Below are 18,622 nucleotides of genomic sequence, written 5' to 3'. Positions count from 1 at the left end.
GAGCAAGCTGGAGACCTTGTGCCCATTAACTCATTTTTCTCCCTCTTTTCTTCATTCAGGGGAAACTGAGTCCCAGGTTGGGTCCAGTAAGTGAAGCCAGAAGAAGCAGAAACCTCAGGATCCAGGCTCGGTGGGACAAGTGTGACAACTTCGGGCCTGTGAATTCAGCCCCTCCCTGCTTCCTCTGGTCTGAGGCTTGCAGGAGCTGGGGGTGAAGGGACCACCCTTGGCGCGCCGTCTCCATTCCCCAATACAGATGCCTCTGGCTCTGTGGGCCCTGGGCCCAGGGTTCTTCCCTCAAAGCGGCCAGTACTGCAAGGCTTGGGGGTAGTGCCAGGCAGGCGGCCGCCGCAGCGGTGCAACCGTTCTGGGAAGCCCGATGTCTCTGGGGCAGAGGTCCGGGGGAATGGAGGCGGCGGCGGGCAGAAGAGCTTAAAAGGGAGCGAGGTCCCCATCAAGGACACCAAGGACCTGCCAATGGCTCCTTCTCCAGGAGGTCCCCCAGGGCTACACGGGCTGGCTGGGGCTAAGCGGGGTCTGATCCGGCGGGACTCCAGCATCCGGGCCAGCTTCTCTCCCTGCAGCCGCCTCGGAGACACCTGTCACCGCCCCCTGTCCGTTCCCTAGCGGGGTGCTGGGAGGAAGGCTCCGGCCTAACCCCGCGCCGCGCTGTTCGCAGCTCCGGGCATCTCGGCGCCGGGCCCGCCCCCTAGGGCTGCGGCGCGCCGGGCGGAGGGTGGGCTGCGCGGGGCGTGGCGGGCGGTCCGGGCGCCCGGGCCCCCTCCCCCGCCCCCCTGACGTCAGCCCCCGGCGGCCGCGAGCTCCCTCACTTGGCTCTCGCCCTCCGGCCGGGAAGCATGGGACGGTCCGGGCTCATCTGCGCTTTGCTGCTCGCCGTCTGCTGCTGCTCTCGCCGCGCCGCGGGTGAGTGAGCTCGCTGGGGCCCCGCACCCCGAACGGCCCGGCCGGGCGGTTTTCGGCGGAGCGTGCCCGGGAGCAGAGCCCGCATCCCGGCGGGGGCCGGGGCTTTGCGCGGCGGCGTGCGCTCCTCCTCTCGGGGTCCCCGGCACCCGGCGCCTTGCGCGCGTACAACTCTTCTTTGTGGCCAGTTTGCAGCCTCTGTTCCAGACCATCCCGGGAGCAGGACTGGGGAGACGGGGAGGGGGCTGCTGCCTGGAGCGGGAAGGGGTGGAGCAGAGTCCCTTCGGGCTCTGGGGAGAGCTTTCCTTCAGGTGCTTTCTCGGGGGCGGGGGGCGGGGAGCGCGATTGGAGCCTTGGCGGGAGGGGCAGCTACAGCGCATCCCCAAATCCTGAATTCCGCGCCCGCCTGTTGCTGGAAAACGCAGTTTTCTTAGCTGGAGGGGTGCACCGACCCCTCCCTCTCCCGGCTGGGCTTCGAGTCAGGCTAGAGGTGAGCGAGAGGAAGAGGAACGGCGGCTCCCGCCCTGCCAGGGCGTTGGCAAAGGCTGGAGCGCTGTGTGGGTCCCCTCGCGCCTACCCGGGTGACGGGGTCACAGGTGGCAGGAACTAGGGATCGCGGAGTCCCAGAGTGCGAGCGCCCCAGACTTGTTACACCTCCCGGAATGGAACCAGATTCAGGTGGGGAAAGGGCCCCTGCACCTCGGAGTTTTTCTCTGAAACTGCTTGGGAGCCGGGCACTCCCAGGCTCACCCTACCCTTGTATGGCCGCAGTGGTGTCGCTCGTTTCTCTTGGCTCAGTTTCCCGGGTTCCAGCCGCTGGCTGGCTGGGGAAGGGGAGGTCTGGGCAATACCCAATGCCATGGCTTCGTGCCCATGCCAACAGTGTCCCTGGGGTACCCTCAGTTGCTGCCTTCAAAGCCTTTCTAGGGTATGGAGGGGAAAGGGCTGCATGGGGCTCCAGTGCTGCAGAAGGTCCAGCCCCACCCTGCCCTATTCTTCTAGCACTGGGGAAACCGAGTCAGGGAGTTGGGGCTTTTGCTCTGGGCTGAAGACCACTCCATCTGCCCTCATTGTTTGGGAGCCAGCTCAGGGCAACCACCCAGGCACCCGAGTCCAACCAGATGGTATGGAGTGACATCACCTCCTTGTGGGGCGGGCAGGATACTGGCACCACTGACGTCACTCTTGCCCACTGCCTGGCCCTTACCCTGACCCCTGCCCCCGACCCCAGGGAGAGATTCTGGCCCCTCCATGACTCTGACCCCTCCTGTGCTCACAAGACTCCCAGGATGGGGTCCCCTGAGAGTGTGGACACGCACAGAGGTGCTGCTTGCTGAGTAGGAGGTAGGGGTCTCCTGACAGGGGTTGCCCATTGGGGTCTTATGGGGTGGCGTTGGGGGCCAAAGGGTAGAATAGTGATGTCTTACCCTGGGTGTGGGGACAAAAAGGGCCTGTGTGCCTGGGCCTGGCACATGCCTTGCATTCCCACACTCTGAGCTCACCCAGGGAGGAGGGGGCCTGGAAGGAAAGGGGCCTTCCTCTTTGCCCACCCTCTGCCAGCCTCATCTAGGAGTTCCTGGTGCTCAGGGTCTCTGCTCCAATGACCAGAAATGTCCATCCCTAGCTCCCTTGAGCCAGGAGAGGGCTGGTCCCCAGGTTGGGGGATCATACAGAGTGGTTGAGGCTTGGAGAGGACAGTGTGCCTTTCGAACCCTCATTGAAGTGGCAGAGAGAACAGCTGCTGCAAGCGGGTGTGAGCGAAGGGCATGGTGAGCAGCTGGAGCTCACACAGCTGCCGGTGCCCCCCTCCCCTGCCCCGCGACCCTCCCAGGTGTACCCGGAGAGGCCGAGCAGCCGGAGCCCGAGCTGGTGGAGGCGGAAGTGGGCCACACGGCCCTTCTGAAGTGTGGCCTCTCCCATGCCCAGGGCAACCTCAGCCATGTGGACTGGTTTTCTGTGAGTGCAGGAGAGGGCAGCAGGGGCGGGAGGCCCTGCCCTTCTTGCAGCCCCAGGACCCTCACCCCTGCCCCGCTGCCTCCACTCAGGTCCACAAAGAGAAGCGGACGCTCATCTTCCGTGTGCGGCAGGGCCAGGGCCAGAGCGAGCCTGGGGAGTACCACAACCGGCTAAGCCTCCAGGACAAAGGGACTACTCTGGTCCTGAGTGGCGTCACCCCCCACGATGACCGCATCTTCACATGCCAGGGCAGGCGCCGGGCTCAGGAGCACCGCATCCGGCTCCGTGTCTACAGTGAGTGCCCCGTCCGCGCCTCGTGGGCAGCATGGGGCATGGGAAGCGGTGGTCCCACACGCCTCCCCATCTCTCTCCCTTGTAGAAGCTCCGGAGGAGCCAAGCATCCAGGTCAATACCTTTGGCATTTCTGTAAACAGTGAGGAGCCTGTGGAGGTGAGGTCTGCTGGGGTGGCCCGGGGTCGGAGGAGGCGGGGACGCAGGAGCTAAGAGGGGGCAGCTTGGCTGGGTCACAGAGTTAGGAAGCCTCACGCCCTGTCCTCCTTAGGTTGCTACCTGTGTCGGAAGAAATGGGTACCCTGTTCCTCAAGTCACCTGGTACAAGAACGGCCAGTCCCTGAAGGAGGAGAAGAACCGTAAGTCATCCTCTCTGCCCTTCGAAGCCATCCTTGTGGCACTATATGGGGACTGCTTTGCACTTTTACTTTGTTTTTGACTGCACTGTGAGGCATGCCGGATCTTAGTTCCCTGACCAGGAATGAAACCCATGACCCCTGTGTTGGGAGCACTGAGTCTTTAATCACTGGACCGCCAGGGAAGTCACTATTGTACATTTTTTTTTTTTCAAGTACAAAAGCCATCCATGAAAATGTTATCATTAGAGTTCAAACTGTACAGAAAATCTAGAAGGAAAATTTTCTCCCTGCCCCAGACCCCCCTCCCAGAAATATATTTTCTGTCAGTGTGTATATATTCTTTCAAGCCTATTTCTAGGTCCTTACTCACACATGTAAATATGTCTAGGACTATATAGGGTTTTGTTTTTTATTACTTAAATCAGTGGTTCTCTTCTAAGGCTGATCTTGCTCTCCTCTGGGACACTTGGCAGTGTCTGGAAATATTTTTGGTTGTTGCAAATGGAGAGATGCAACTGGCATTTGGTGTGGGGGTCAGTGAGGCCAAGGATGCTGTAAACATCCCACAGGGCACAGAGTACTTCTGGCTCCAAATCTCAGTAGTGCTGAGGTGGAGAAACCCTGATCTGAATGGCACGGCCTGCCCTACACTTTGTTTTCCTTTTGACAACAAGTCCTGGAAATCTTGCTGGATCGCTCTATTTAGATCTACCTGATTGTTTATCTACTGCCCAGCACTTCACATGACTGAGCTATAATGTAATATATAATATAGCTATAATATGATCTAGCTAACCATTCATTCTGGTTAGTAGATGTCCACAGTGTTTCCTCTTTATTTTTAAATCGCTGCAGTATTATTTGCACACACACCCTTGTATGAGTGCCCACGTGTGTTTGGGGTAGATAAGAAGCAGTAAATAGCTGGGTTGAAGGGTGTTGAGGTTCAGGCCAGGAACGCACGGCCCTCTACAGGGGCTCCCCTGCCATTCCTTCCCCGACCCAGGATACCACAGGGTGGGGATGGAGGTGGGGCGGAGACCCACCGAACCCTTCTTCCATTGCTCCCTGCCCAGGGGTCCACATCCAGTCATCCCAGACGGAGGAGTCGAGTGGTCTGTTTACCTTGCGCAGCGTTCTGCAGGCACAGGTATCCAAGGAGGACAAAGATGCCCAGTTTTACTGTGAACTCAGCTACCGGCTACCCAGTGGGAACCACATGAAAGAATCTAAGGAGGTCACTGTCCCTGTTTTCTGTGAGTACCGACCCTTCACAGCGGGGCTGGGTCCTGCGAGCTTCTGCCCACCCAGTGCAGAAGCCGCTCTTGGGCTGAGAACTGTCCCCTTTGCCTGTGCAGACCCGGCAGAGAGAGTGTGGTTGGAAGTGGAGCCTGAGGGGATGCTGAAAGAGGGGGACCGTGTGGAAATCAGGTGTTTGGCTGATGGCAACCCCCAGCCCCACTTCAGCATCATCAAGCAGGTGCGGGACCCTCTGTTCTGGGTGGAGGCAGGCATGCAGGAGTGGCTGGAGGTCCGCTCTGATCACACCTTCGTCCTCTCCCAGAACCTCAACACCAGGGAGATGGAGGAAGAGAGGACGGATGACAACGGGGTCCTGGTCTTGGATCCCGCCCAGAAGGAGCATAGTGGCCGCTATGAATGTCAGGGCCTGGACTTGGAGACCACGACATCACTGCAGAGCGACCAACAGGAGCTGGTGGTGAACTGTGAGGGGCTGGGGGCCCAGGACAGGGGGATCAGGATGGGGCAAGAGGGAATCCAACCTGCCCTGTCCTGCCTGACCCCACTGCTGCACCCCCAGATGTGTCTGATGTCCGGGTGAGCCCCGCAGCCCCTGAGAGCCAGGAGGGCAGCAGCCTCACCCTGAACTGTGAGGCCGAGAGCAGCCAGGACCTTCAGTTCCAGTGGCTGAGAGAAAAGGTACCCAGGTGGGCCCAGGGCTCTGGGGGATGGGTGGGCCTGGGAGTGACCTCTGACCCATCTCTCACCCCAGACAGGCAAGTTACTGGCAAAGGGGCAGGTGCTCCAGTTACACAACCTGAAACGCGAGGAAGGGGGAGGCTACCGCTGCCTGGCCTCTGTGCCCAGCGTTCCTGGCCTGAACCGCTCCCAGCTGGTCAACGTGGCCGTTTTTGGTGAGGCCCTTGAGTTGGTCGGTGTTTTCAAGCTCTTTGGGGGCCAGGAATCACCTGCTGCCCTGGGGCGCTCTGGTGCGGGAGAGGGTGGCGGGCTGGCAGAGTGTGCTGTCTCAACCCGTCCTGCCCTCACGTAGGGCCCCCGTGGATGGCATTAAGGGAGAAGAAGGTGTGGGTGAAGGAGAACTCGGTGCTGAATCTGTCTTGTGAAGCCTCAGGGCACCCTCGGCCCAGCATCGTGTGGAGCGTCCACGGCGCGGTGAGCGGACACGCGGCAGCCTCCCAGGCGCTGGGCCATCCCCTTGCAGGCTCTGCTGCCACCGCCCGACACCCTCCCACCCCTGAGCTGCGTCTCCTTCCTTGTAGGCAAGTGAGCAAGACCAGGAGCCACAGAGCGTCCTGAGTGTCCTGAATGTCCTGGTGACCCCAGAGCTGTTGGAGACAGGCGCTGAGTGTGTGGCCTCCAACTCCCTGGGCAGAAACACCACCATCATTTTCCTGGAGCTGGGTAAGGGCCAGGTCCTGCAGATGGGGAGGGGACTAGCCCACATCGGGCTCATTCCTATCCCACCCCTGACCCCAATCCATTTCATGTCTTCCACCCCAGACTCCAACAGAACCACCAACCTCAGTACCTCCACCGTCAGCCCCTCTGCCAGAGCCAACGGCACCTCAACAGGTGAGCTGGACTGGACCAGGCATCCTCATTCTGCCCTGCCCAGCCCAGGGGAGCCCTGGGCAGCTGCCCACCTTCCATCGCCCTGGACTGGGCAGGGCAGTGATGGTAACGGGGCAGCCTGGGGCAGGGAGTGACTCCGAGTGTCTTTGTGGAACAGAGAAGAAGCTGACAGAGCCCGAAAGCAAGGGTGTGGTCATCGTGGCTGTGACCGTGTGCGTCCTGGTCCTGGCCTTGCTGGGCGCCGTCCTCTATTTCTTCTACAAGAAGGGCAAACTGCCATGTGGACGGTCAGGCAAACAAGAGATGTAAGCATGGTAGCTGGCATCTTGCACACCCACCCCCCACCTCATGCTGCCAGCTTGCTGCCTCCTCGGGGATGTTCCCCTGCCAGCCCCCGGCCCACTAGCCCATTAGGAACAGGAACGGGACACCTGCTTTCCCATCACTACCCAGCTCCTTCCACCACACCGCTTCCCTTCTTCCCTGTTGCCCTTCCCCGAGCTGGCCCAGAACACCCAAGGGCCCGTCATCACCCAGTGCCCCGTCCCTCCTGACAGCCCCCCCTCCCTTGCCCTCAAGTTGCCAACCTCTTGCCTCCCTCCCTTCTCCCAGCACGCTGCCCCCGTCTCGTAAGAGCGAATTTGTAGTTGAAGTTAAGTCAGATAAGCTCCCAGAAGAGATGGGACTCCTTCAGGGCAGCAACGGTGACAAGAGGGCTCCAGGAGACCAGGTAGGAGGCAGTTCCTGTGGCCAGAGCCTGACAGTCTTCAGGGATTGGGAGCAGCAGGGGCTGGCGGTTGCTGAACACTAACTCTGTCCCTCATCCTCCCCCGTCTCCAACGGGGAGCAGCTCCCACTTCACCTCCCTAACACTACTATCACAGACACTAGGGCCAGGCAGGTGGCTGAGGGACGCTGGAGAAGGTAGCCCCCAGGACCAAGAGCAGGACCCCGTCCATCAGCACTTGCTGAACGGCTCTGGTGGCTCACATCACTGGGTGTGACGTGTGGCCCATAGTGATTCGGGGTCCCATCTCTCATTCCCTGCCCTGCCGCCCCCCGCCCCCACCCCACCCTGGCTTCTTCCCTCCTGGCGCTGCACCTAGTTCATCAGCTGTGGCTTCAGCCCCCCCTCTCTTTTAGTGCTCGCACCTAAACCCTAGTCTGTGTCTCCGAATTTCTGCCTCACTTCTGCTCTTGACCCATCTTTAGGGAGAGAAATACATCGATCTGAGGCACTAGCTGCTGAATCACACGGCTCTCCCTCCCCTGCCTGGAACGTCCCCTGTTCCCTGCTCACCCTCCTCCCCAGCACTCAGGATGGTCGCCAAAGCCTCTAAAGTGGATTACTGAAGCGGAGAAGATCCCTCTCCAGCTCACTCTGCAGACCCTGTTTCAGAGGGCTAGGACATGAGCTGTCCTGAGAAAGACCTCATGTGGCCCTGGAGGCCCCCTCTCTGGGGACCTGTCCACCACGGTCTCGATTTGTTGAGACCAAGGAGGGGCCTCAGAATCCCAGAAATGCATAGGAGAGTTTCTTACAGAACTTGTTTTCTCTTTACACGTTATGGATGTAAGTACCCCTCTTCTACCAGCAACCAAATTAAGGTAGCCTGTTTATCTTGAGCTGACTTCCTGCTCCAGGGCTGGCTTCAGAATCCAGTCGTATTGCTGAAGTGTGGCTGCGGTGAGCCCAGGGCTCTCTCCGCGGGTGAGGGTCGCTGCTCACTTCAGTTTTGGAGGGACCCCCCCCACAGTAAATGGAAGCAGCTGCCTGCCTGCCTCTGGAGTCTCTTTTGCGACACTCCTTTCTTTCCCTGGGCAGAAGCCAGGACCTGGTGGTGTTCCTTACAGGATAGTCAGTGAGGATACGGGCACAGCTTTCCAGAGTGAAGGCCCGAGCACCCTCATTCACTTGGCTCCCCCCACCCTCTCTAAGAATCACGTAATGACTGAACGCTGCGGGTGGGGGCTAGAAATGAGGTCCAGGTTGTCCTTTACAAGGGTTAAGGCTATAAAATTATATTAGCACCAGGGTCCTAATGGGAGAATGGTACTTAGAGATGAGAAATGGGCCTGGCTAGAGCTTTGGGGCGTGTATGTTTATCTGCGTGTATGTGTGTGTGTGTGTATATACAGTTTTGTTAGGTTGTAAATTTGCAAATTGTTTCCTTTTTATATATGTGTGTGTGTGTGTGTATATATATATATATATGAAAAATAAAGCTTAACTGTCCCAATCTTACACTGTTTTTTATTCATCACGGGTACCACAGCAGCCTGGGGCCTGCAGAGTTGGAACCATGCCAAAAGGAACACAGCGCCCTTTGCAGTTGGGAGCAGGGACCAGAGGTCACCTCTGCTTCTCGGCAGAGGGCTTGAGCTCTAGCACAGAGGATAAGTTGGCTCCTCAGCAGCAGAGCTGCCCTGATCGAGGCAGCTTGCAGAGCCTGGCGAGCTGTCGGCAGGGCGTTTGCCCCTTTCCTGTTGCTCAGATGGCCCTCCAGTAGCAGAACAGGCGTCTGGTGATAAACTGGTGGGATTATACATCTGGCCCTGTAGATCCCCAAAGTATTACTCCCTGACCCGCGAATGAGCAAGAACTCTGGTCTGCTACAACAAAAGAAACTTTATTTAAAAATATTTTTTACAGACATGGGTGCCTGAAAAAGCTCTTTAGTTAACTGTGTATGGAAGTGAAAAAAAATTAATAAATAACATTAGTATAACAGAACCTCTAAACATTAATACATTGGCAAAACAAAATGGACTTAAAATGAAAATGACTCTTAAAGCTCTGCTATTCTCTGTAAGAATATTTACCTTCTGTTTTATTCTTTACAGGTGAGAATGATTAAATACTGCTAATATAATTTTTTTTATATTAATGACACATTTTTAAAATAGTCCACAAAAATCTCATCTAAGGTTTCATTTTGTTTTATTTTTAACACTGATATACAAATGGGACTCTTCATTCTGGAGAAAGCATCAAGTTCTCTCCAGCCCCACCCAGGCCAAGAATGTCAAAACCCTGAATAAGGAGGACTCTGAAAAGAACTGTTTCTATCTCCCAATTCTTTATTAAGGTAAAGGCAAGGAAGAACTGAGAAGAGGGAAAGAGACAAGTAAAACGTCATCATACAGAAAACTGTTGTTGTTGTTGAAACCTACAGTGGCCACCATACTGAGGACAGGCTTCTGTTCCGGTACGTGGTCCTTGCCGCCCTGCCCAGGGGAAGACTCGCCCCTGCAGAGGCGCTATCTGCTTAATGCTCTACGTCTGAAGTTTTCAAACAAAAGGAAAGCCAAGTCTTAAGAGAGAGGCAGAAGGTCTAGGCCAGTTCAGGATCCAGCATAAAGACAAGACGAGACAAGACAGACAACCTCCTTTTCTCGGGAGTCCACTCTACACTGTTCCATGCAGTTGGGTCATTGACAGGATCGGGAGGCTGGGTCACTTGAAACGGTCCAGAGGATACCTGGCAGTCATGGAACGTTCTGTCTCCTGCTGAGTATAGAACATCCAACCTGACAATTAAGATTCTGACTGGAGCCAACCAAACGATCCTGGGGTACAATGCTCACTTCTTCCAACTCAGCACTGTGGCTGGGAGAAGGGACTGCCGACCCGCTGCACCTGGGTGCCACCTCCCCGGTCGCATGGAGACACTTCCTCTCCCCTAGACTGGAGAACTAATGACACTCAAGGTAGAGGAGCTAAGACTCTGGTATTTCCATATTAAGTCCTAAAATGCAGCCTGGGATACAGTGCTGCCTTAGAAAGGCACAAAATGTTTGGTTTTTTTTTTTTTTTCAGTGTGCTAAAAATTGTTTTGTTTTGAATAAAGGAAAAAGATATATAAGGTTAAAAATACCAAGTCACCACAGCCAGAAAGCAGAGGGAGGAGGTACCTCCTAGCTGCCACGCCCCTGCCACACATTTCAGCAGAAGGCCAAGGCCAGGACACTAAAACAAGGCTGAGACGGGCAGGTCAGGAGGCATCCACTCTTGTGGGTCTGGCGCCTGCAGGCTCACTCACTCCGACAGCAGAAGGAAGAAGCCAAGGAAGAGAATACAGATGGTCTATAGCCTTGTAAGCAGTCCCCTGCCTCTTCAGCTTCCAGACAGCCATAAGCGCAGCTTCCTCAGCCACAGAACCGCAGTCAGAGGGAGGTGGGGAGGAGGGAACTGACACACAGGGCACGTTGGCACCTATGTCAGAGCGCTGGGTGCAGGCACACACATACCCAACGTGGGGGCCCAGCATGCAAGCAGTGCCAGGCCTGGGGAGGCTCAGACAGCCTGTACCGAGCAGGATCCCCTGGCCTCCCAAAGTGACCCAGGGGCAGAAGGAGAATTTGTGAAGGGCGCCTCTCACATTTTGGGGGCCGAATAAGAATCTGGGGCCGGGCATGAGAATCTGATTTGTTCCATGGCCAGATCAGTACGTTGGCGTTCAGCCTCTGCTCTCTACACACACAGCAAGTGGTCGGCTACATTTTTCTCAAGCACTGAACAAGGGAAGGGGCAGCGAGATCTCCAAACAGTTGTTAGTCTGTTAGTCAACAGCTGGCCCTTTGGCACCGTGCTCTCCAGAAGACTGCCAGGGGGCCTCCAGGCAGGCCTGGCTCTCCCAACCCCAACTCTCCCACTCACTCCTGGGCTACCTTCCGGAAACAAGAAACATTGATGCTCCCTCTCTGAAACCAACCCAGACTTCCTAGGACTCAGTGAAGGCAAGTGGCACTGCTGTCCCTCTGCCCCTGAATTCAGGAGCCTAGAAGGGAATTTCAAACACACAGGCCCCAGCCTTCACCACGGGCCTCAGTGTGTATCTTTGGATTATTAGGTGACTTCAATGTACATCAAATGACTCCAGTAGTTTAAAAAAGTTGTAAGTAATCACGAAATGCATTAATAATAAGGGACAGGCTCTGGGATGAGAGAAGTAGGATCAGAAGACTCAGGCAAGGAGAAGCATGGCTTTAAAAAACCAACAAATAAAGGCTTTACTACAGGACGACAAAGGAAGCAACCGGACAGAGAGGACAGATGCATCCTGTCAAAAGAGCTCTCAGCAGAAACTCTCAACTGGAATCTATACCTAATTCACATCCTGGCAACTGTCCCAATGTCATAAATTCTTACTGCAAAGTAGTTTCTGAGGTACCGCAGAAGGCCTGCCTAAGGACATCACTGCAGAGGAAAGACGAGATGAAAGGGTGGGGAGGAGGACGTGGAGGGACTGCAGCTACGGGCCCGGAGAACGAGTATGTTCTCAGCACTAAAACCTGAAGAGGGCCCAGAAGTCCACGGGCAGGGGCGACGGGGGATTTGTGATCTGCTCTCTGAAGAAACTGAAAGACAGCCAGAAACCTGAGATTAAACGAAGGCTAAGAAATGTCACCTAAGAACAGACTAGCTCTGGAACAGGAGAAACGGGTCCTGAAGAAAGAGGTAAGAAATCTTGGATGCCAGGACTCATAAAGGAAAGAAAAACAGGCAATAAAGAAACAATGAAGACAGTAACCCAAGTTAACGTTAACCTAAGTGTTTCTTCAATGTCCCATACACAGTCCCATTCCTGCCTTTCCCCTCTCAAGAAAGCAGTATGGTAAACTTTACTACTAAACTATTGGTTTGGCCAAAAAGTGCATTTGGGTTTTCATGTCATGACACTGCACACAAAAGCTGATCAAACTTTTTGGCCAACCCAAAATGATTTAGGGTCTCTCTCACCTCCAATCAGAACCTCCCACTGCCCCTTCTTCCTTCCTGAACTAACACGCGGCTGCCGCCCTGTGTTGCAAAGGCTGAGTGGTTGGGTATCCACACCTGATCAATATGCTGGGCTGATGACAGTCTTCCTTGAGAATATGAACAAGAGGAGCTGGGTATCTGTTAAAGCGATGATCCCTAGAACTTGGGGGTCACAAGGACTTGAGGACTAGGGTTCTGATTTCAGGGCCACACATTACTGACAAACAGATTTACTTGGAGGAGAAAGGTCAAGCTGCAAAGTTTCTCAGCTCTACGCAGAATCAACAGTGCTGCTTCGTTGGGTTCTGGGAGATACTCTGCATCCTGATGACTCCCTCCTTTCTTCTGCTTGAATTCTTCTGTTTCAAAGAAATGGTCAAACATACAGCCTTGACCTTCTTCCACTATGCGCCCTCCTCCATGCATTAAGTGGCAACATGCATTTCTAACGTGAGGCTGCTAATGTAGACTGAGATCAAAGTAATAGTGATGCTTTATGCTGAGAATACTTCAGATCGAATTTCTAGGGCATGAAAATCCAGGAGAATAACCTGTTGACTCTTACACTAAGTTCCAGGGTCTCTCAGTTCCATTCTCCTAGAGATACAGGCTGACATTTTTGAGAACTGAGTTCAGTCTACCTCACTGCCTGGCTCTTGGGAGACCAAACTGGTGCTCATCCTCCTCTCACAACTTTGGCCCTTCTGAAGAGACACAGGATTAGCAGAAAGGTTGTGGAATGATTGAAAACCAGTTCCACACAGGATGGGAGAGGGTAAGAGGTCCCAGAAGGGGCATAAGAAAACTTCCTAATAAAGGGAAACAGGAATACAAGCAGCTGAGTAAAAAGATCAAGGAAGGCACTAGAGTGGAAAGGGGACTGTAGGCAGATGCTTTCCTTAAACATTTGACTGCCCTACTGTGCAACTCTGAGCCAATGAACAGACCCACCAAAAAGACTGTAAACACATAAAAATAGTGGGTAATCCATGAGACTTACATGGAGGAATCTCCCAGACATTGTCAAAACTATAGGAAGATAACAGGGGTTAAGGAGAGCATCTTGAACTGATTCTTAACCAGGACAGCTCTATAAGGAAACGTATGTCCGCACAGAGCTGTGACTATAAACTGCACAACTGGATAGGAATGGGTATTTTAGGACCAAATGCACATGCTAGATATACAATTCCTCAACATCAGTAAACCGCCCTGTGGTGGCAGGGGAGAACACAGAGCTGGCACTTCAGGCTCACGGTGTTCACTCATAACCACCTGCTGAATGAACACATACTCAGTGAGAGCCAGGCCAATGGTCATGGGCAGTGGTCACTGCAGAGTCAGAAAGGCCAAAAGCAAGAGAGGAGATTTACAGTTTGGGAAGAGGGCCTGTAACCCTCTGTCTCTCATGACGTGAGGTAGGAGAATATTCTGCACTAACACCATTGCTGGTCACATGCAAAAAGGTCTAGATCTTGTTAAAGGGAACAGACAGCTGGTCCCTACTTTGCAAGCGAATATACAAAATTCATGTGTGAGGTTTCTGATTGGACCATAAAATATATTTTACTTTCCTATAGAGGAAATAAATATTATAAGTATGAGAAATAGCAACCTCCCCTAATTTTTCTTCTAAATCCACAAAACAGCTAAATGATACTAACAGTACTATCCCATGCCCTGGGCCCTGGTGTTAAGAATCTGCACGAGAAGCAAAAGAACAGAAGGATGGCACAACACGCAGAGCAGGGTGTGGGGCACAGAGAGAGTTAGGGGAGAGAATGGCCACCCACAGGCACATATCACTACTGGTATAAATACTAACAGATAAATGCTGAGATGGCAGACTGCCAAATCTATTATTTACCTAAAGGGAGGTATATCACTGAGTCCAAGGTTCCACCTTGAGAACCCCTGACTTTAATGGAAGGAGTATGGCAGGGGCAGTGGATGAAACAGCCACCCAGCATCAAGGAGGGCTGTGGAAAGCAGTCCAGGGAGACATGGGGAAGCAGGGTTGAACCGAAGAGCCTAATGCATTTGAGAAAAGGGAAAACAGCAAAGTGGTTTATACCTTACTTACCTGATAGCTAACAGAGGAGGGACCATTTGTAATTTAGAGGGAGAAAGGGGATGTGATTGCTCCAAATGGCAAAATTCAAAGCTCACTTGTGAAAGGGCAATTTAGTTAAATTCAGAGCAGAACCAAAGAATTAAAAACTGCCACACAAACTGAGGATAAAGAATGGGTGACTGGTGCCTCAAAGGAAAATTTAATAAATTATGGTTTGGGAAATATCCTCAAAACAAGAGCCATGCAAAAACTTACCTGAGGCTCACCTGGCAATCTCAGGCTCAGACCCAGGCATGAACTCAGAGCACCCAAAGGAACCTCTCGAGACCCTGAGTGCCCGTAGACAAACAACCAACAAGCTAGCTAAGAACCAGGCCAAGCAATGGTGCATATGTTCAACACTGAGTTTGAGGGCTGACCCAATGAACCACACAGGTACTCAATGAACTGTTGAGTACTGAATGACCCAATGAACCATTATGAAAAAAAAAGGATAAGCTTGCCTTTAGCGGATATAAGTAAGGACATAATCTTCAAAGAAGATTTTGCATCCACTTTGGAAAAGACAAAGGATTTGCAAAACCACTGCTTTGTTCTCTTGACAGATCTTCAGACTATAGGTAGTATCTACAGATGAGGAAAAACTCCAGCAGGCAGAGGTATGCAGGCTGCTGCCATGTTTTCTAGTTCTTCACCTAGGCCTTCCACATCTAAACAAAGTGCAAAAGTGAATGCTACCGTAAGTGACACACTATACTGGCTTTGAGCGGGAGACACTAGGTTCCTCTTTCCTACTCTCTGTTGCTTTCCTCTGCCCTCTCCACCCGGATTCAGGCTCTCCTGCACCTGGTGGGGGCTGTGTCATTTTCTGCCATAAAGAGAAGATACTGGGTAACCACAGCAATTCAGCAAGCAGGCCCAAACCATCCACTCTGGGGATGTAAATGGCTCGGAGGCAAGAGGAGAAAAACAAAAGATCTAGGAGTAACTGAAAGCCAAGAAAAGAGTAAGAAAAAGCTTTAAGTCCAAAGATGAAAACATGGGAAAGAAAACAGATGCAAAGTCATTTCTGTTTGGATTGTGAGACAAAACCAGGTTTTAGATTCTGAGGCAGGTGGGTTTATCAAGGAGCAGGCTTATTTCTGACCAGGAGGAAGGTTACCCACTGCCAGGGAAGTGAGTTAAAAGGCTCAGGCTGGAGAACTAACTGAAATCAAGAGGTCCCTTGGCAGCATCTACAGGAACAGACCAACGAACTCTGAGTCTTCTTTACCAACTGGCAAGGGCACAAGCTGCAGGGCTTGTCAATGTTGTCTGAGTGCAGTAAAGGCATTGATTACACCAGTGATGTCTAAAGACCATGGGGAGCGTAGTCACTTAAGAGTATCTGAGAGCTAAAGGGAAGAAGAAAGGGGACGGGGAGGAAGAAGGAAATGCTACATTCCCAAAGCCACAGGCACAAAGAGAAAAGCGAGCTGCCAGGCAGCACCAGTGTAGGGTTGGTGCTAACTGTCAGCAGAATGCTGTGCTACCCTGGAGTGATACCCCCCACTCCTTAAAGAGCAAAGAAAAAACTCATCTCTGAAAATATCACCTGGCTCGTCATCACCGGGAGACACCCATATAAGCTGAAATTCACTGGGAAGAAAAGCTGAAGAGAGAAATCCTTATTGTCTGCTGTGTGCATTTTATGTATAACAAGGTAGAGAGTGTGTGAACGGAGCTTCGTAAGTGCTTCATGGTATTTGGGCCAGAAAGCCATGCTGGAAACAAATGATTTCCCCTTTCCGTTAAGTAGAAAAATCTCATGACCTACATTAGAACACATACCTGGCACCAAGGCAAATGGCTCCCGCAGACTGCTTTCTGGGGAGAGCATGGAATGTATCTGAAGGCCTCTGTCTCCTATCAGTCATTATGTAATTATGATAATTAAAACATCTTTTTAAAAAGATTCAGTGTTCCTATAGAAACAGTGCTTTGGAGTGACCAGTGTTCGCTGCGAGTATCAAACAGGACCATAATGACAGAGCAACAGTACTTTTTTCCCCACCTATCTACCAAACAAACCAACACCATCACACATTACAAAGAACATCCTATAAGCTGCTTGGCGTCAGTAAGGCTGATCACAGCACGCCCACTGCCAATGACAGACACGAAGGAGGAGGAGGGTGGAGGAGACAAGGAAAAGACAGAGCTGGGGGGTGGGGAGGTGTTCTAAAAATACAAGACTTCAGCTATGCACATGATAATCCAAGCCAAAGGGGAGTGTTTGAGTTGTAATACACACTGGGGTTGGGGAGAAAACCACAGTAGATGGAAGTCTTTAAGATTCCTTCCTAAACCTCTTGTGCTAATTCCCCACCTGGAATTTACACACACAGCAGGTTAATCTTATAATCACAGGACACACACAACCACAGACAGACAGACAAAATGCACACAACCATATCCTAAACCCAAGAAAGTCTTAAGTCCTCAATTAGGATTTACAGCACAGTACTTCTGCTTTCTGGACTGTTCCCCAGGTAGGCTACCATTTCACAAAAATCCACTCTTTCCAAGTGGGAACTGAAGGACACCTTCAAATGCACTCTTAAAGAATCAAGCCTCCTAGCTGTTCCGTCCTCAGTCCACTGCTTTGAAATCTTGGAACCACAGATGTGATACCCCACAGATCAGGCAAGACCTCACTGTGAAGTTTCCAAAGGAACCTAGCCACCCTTCTGGGTGCTACTTGAGCGAGAGCTCCCGGCTCCTCGGTCCTCTAAGCTGCAGCAGGGAAGGGGTATGCTAGGTGGCAATGTGGGCCGGAGAAGAAATAGAAACAAATTCCCGGAGGATGTTTTTGGCCATTTCAATGTTGTTGTGGGCAATGACCAAGGCTTTCTGAATGTCCTGATAGGAGTAGCCCTGACTCAGGAGGCTCTCGATCTCGCTGGAGAGCTGCGGGGAGGCAACAGCCGAGGCGGCAGCACTGCTCTGCTGACAGCTGCCTGCTTTCCGTTCAGAGTTGATTCTCCGAGGGAACGGCTTGGGTGGCCTCTCAGGAACCTGGGCACTCTCAGTGAAGTCTGGAAGAAATCGGAAAGAGAATATTTGCAAATCTGGGGGCGGGTGGGGGTGGGGAGAAAGCCTCATCTAATAACAGTGTTCTAGTATGAGATATTACTGACCCACTGTCAGTCAGGTCCATGTGTTCTTTAGTCACACGGCTGGGTTTTTACAGCTTTAAGGGTTTTAGTGTACAGCCTTCCTCTCATGGCAGGACAACCTTCTAAAGACACATGCACCTGCCCAACCGACGGGGACCAAGCTGCCCTGCACACACAAGATCTGCAACACGCTTTACACTGTGAACAGCAAATTTTCACATGCATTACTGCCTGAATAAGTCAAAAAACATTTCTGAGGGGCCAGAGCAGACACTAGATTTCTCCCTTTATAAATCAAGGAACAGAAATAAGCCGAGGTCACAGCGAAAAAGCATTAAACAAGGCTGGGTGGCAGGGGATCACTGCCTGTTTGGGCAATGGAAGCCATGTATCTTTTTTCACCAGCTGTCCTAAAGGCTGTCTTCCGTTACTAAAGTGACAGAAACTCTGGCCGCTGTGTTCCCAGGCGGCCACAGGTGCAAAAAGGACAGCCCTTAACAGTCGAGGTCCAAATGTGGGCTGGCTCCAGGCCCACTCAGTGTGCTTTCCAGAGCCAGTACGCCTCCCTTCCAGCGGGACAGGGCCTAGAAGTCAGGAATGTGTGCTCCGAATCATCAAGCTGAATTATCACTGTCATCACGCATGCTCAGATGAGCCAGAAAGCCTACTACTACCCCCAGCATAGGCAGAGCCAGGGTGTAAGTAATAACCTTATGTCTAAGTCAGGCAAAATTCTCAGGAGTCTAAATCAGCTTTAACTTCCAAATTTGGGTCCCAGGACCAGCCTTCCTCCCACTTTGGTCCACTCCTTTTGGCTACTGACTTACTGTCACTAGGCAGTCATCTTTGTTTTGGTATAAAGAGAAAGCCACACAGCATTTCTGGGTAAACCTGAGGGAGCCTGGAGACTCACGTGTTGGGGGATCACCTTCCAGGGATAGCCAGCCAAAGGAGGAACTGGCATTGGAGATGTCGGAGAGCGTGCGGCGGGCCAGCACCGCAGGCACGGGTGGCTTGGGGACATCATACCCATCCTCTTCATTTTCTGACTCCTCAGGGCCAGTGTTGGCATGAGCTGCAGCCAAATTCCCTTCACCTAGAGAAAAGTTCGTGCAGTTATCCTCTTTTACTAACATACTTCTCTAACATTTCAGGCCAGGGACATCTACTCATCGAGCATATACAGCATCAAACAGTTACTGAATATCCATTATGGGCCAAACACTGTGTGGCCCTGTGGGTAGAAATATAAGAAACAAGGAAC

General features: G+C 52.6%; 2 protein-coding genes across 5 annotated transcripts in view; one reads left to right on the top strand and one right to left on the bottom strand.

Moving 5' to 3' along the window:
* Positions 1-772: 772 nt before the first annotated feature.
* MCAM (melanoma cell adhesion molecule) lies at positions 773-9,260 on the top strand. 2 transcript variants are annotated; one of them, XM_055423193.2, is made up of 16 exons: positions 773-924; positions 2,753-2,877; positions 2,967-3,171; positions 3,257-3,327; positions 3,440-3,527; positions 4,604-4,783; positions 4,886-5,007; positions 5,092-5,254; positions 5,350-5,468; positions 5,542-5,683; positions 5,821-5,942; positions 6,050-6,191; positions 6,291-6,362; positions 6,520-6,667; positions 6,975-7,092; positions 7,575-9,260. In XM_055423193.2, the coding sequence occupies exons 1-16, from the start codon at positions 858-860 to the stop codon at positions 7,602-7,604; spliced, it is 1,914 nt and encodes a 637-aa protein (XP_055279168.1). In that variant the 5' UTR covers positions 773-857; the 3' UTR covers positions 7,605-9,260. The 2 variants fall into 2 exon arrangements, with proteins under 2 accessions (XP_055279168.1, XP_055279169.1); XM_055423194.2 differs by lacking the exon at positions 6,975-7,092.
* CBL (Cbl proto-oncogene) overlaps positions 8,974-18,622 on the bottom strand; it is a 92,432-nt gene continuing 82,783 nt past the window's right edge. For all 3 annotated transcript variants that reach the window (XM_055423185.2, XM_055423186.2, XM_055423187.2), the window contains 2 exons: positions 18,272-18,454; positions 8,974-17,277 (listed from right to left, as the gene is read on the bottom strand). In XM_055423185.2, the coding sequence (XP_055279160.1) occupies positions 16,997-17,277; positions 18,272-18,454 (464 nt within the window). In that variant the 3' untranslated portion in view covers positions 8,974-16,996. The remainder of the gene's footprint in view (positions 17,278-18,271; positions 18,455-18,622) is intronic.

Source organism: Moschus berezovskii, chromosome 14 (genome assembly GCF_049115385.1).
Source record: "Moschus berezovskii isolate FMDL1 chromosome 14, NW_MosBer_1.0, whole genome shotgun sequence".
NCBI classification, from domain to species: Eukaryota; Metazoa; Chordata; class Mammalia; order Artiodactyla; family Moschidae; genus Moschus; species Moschus berezovskii.
The sequence above is the reverse complement of the archived record's forward strand: the minus strand, read 5'-3'. Positions and strand labels throughout refer to the sequence as shown.

Coding starts and splice junctions, on each gene's coding strand:
- MCAM (XM_055423193.2), top strand. CDS start 858: ATGGGACGGTCCGGGCTCATCTGCGCTTTGCTGCTCGCCGTCTGCTGC. Junction 3,328..3,439: donor ACAGTGAGGAGCCTGTGGAG/GTGAGGTCTGCT, acceptor TGTCCTCCTTAG/GTTGCTACCTGTGTCGGAAG. Junction 4,784..4,885: donor GGTCACTGTCCCTGTTTTCT/GTGAGTACCGAC, acceptor TTGCCTGTGCAG/ACCCGGCAGAGAGAGTGTGG.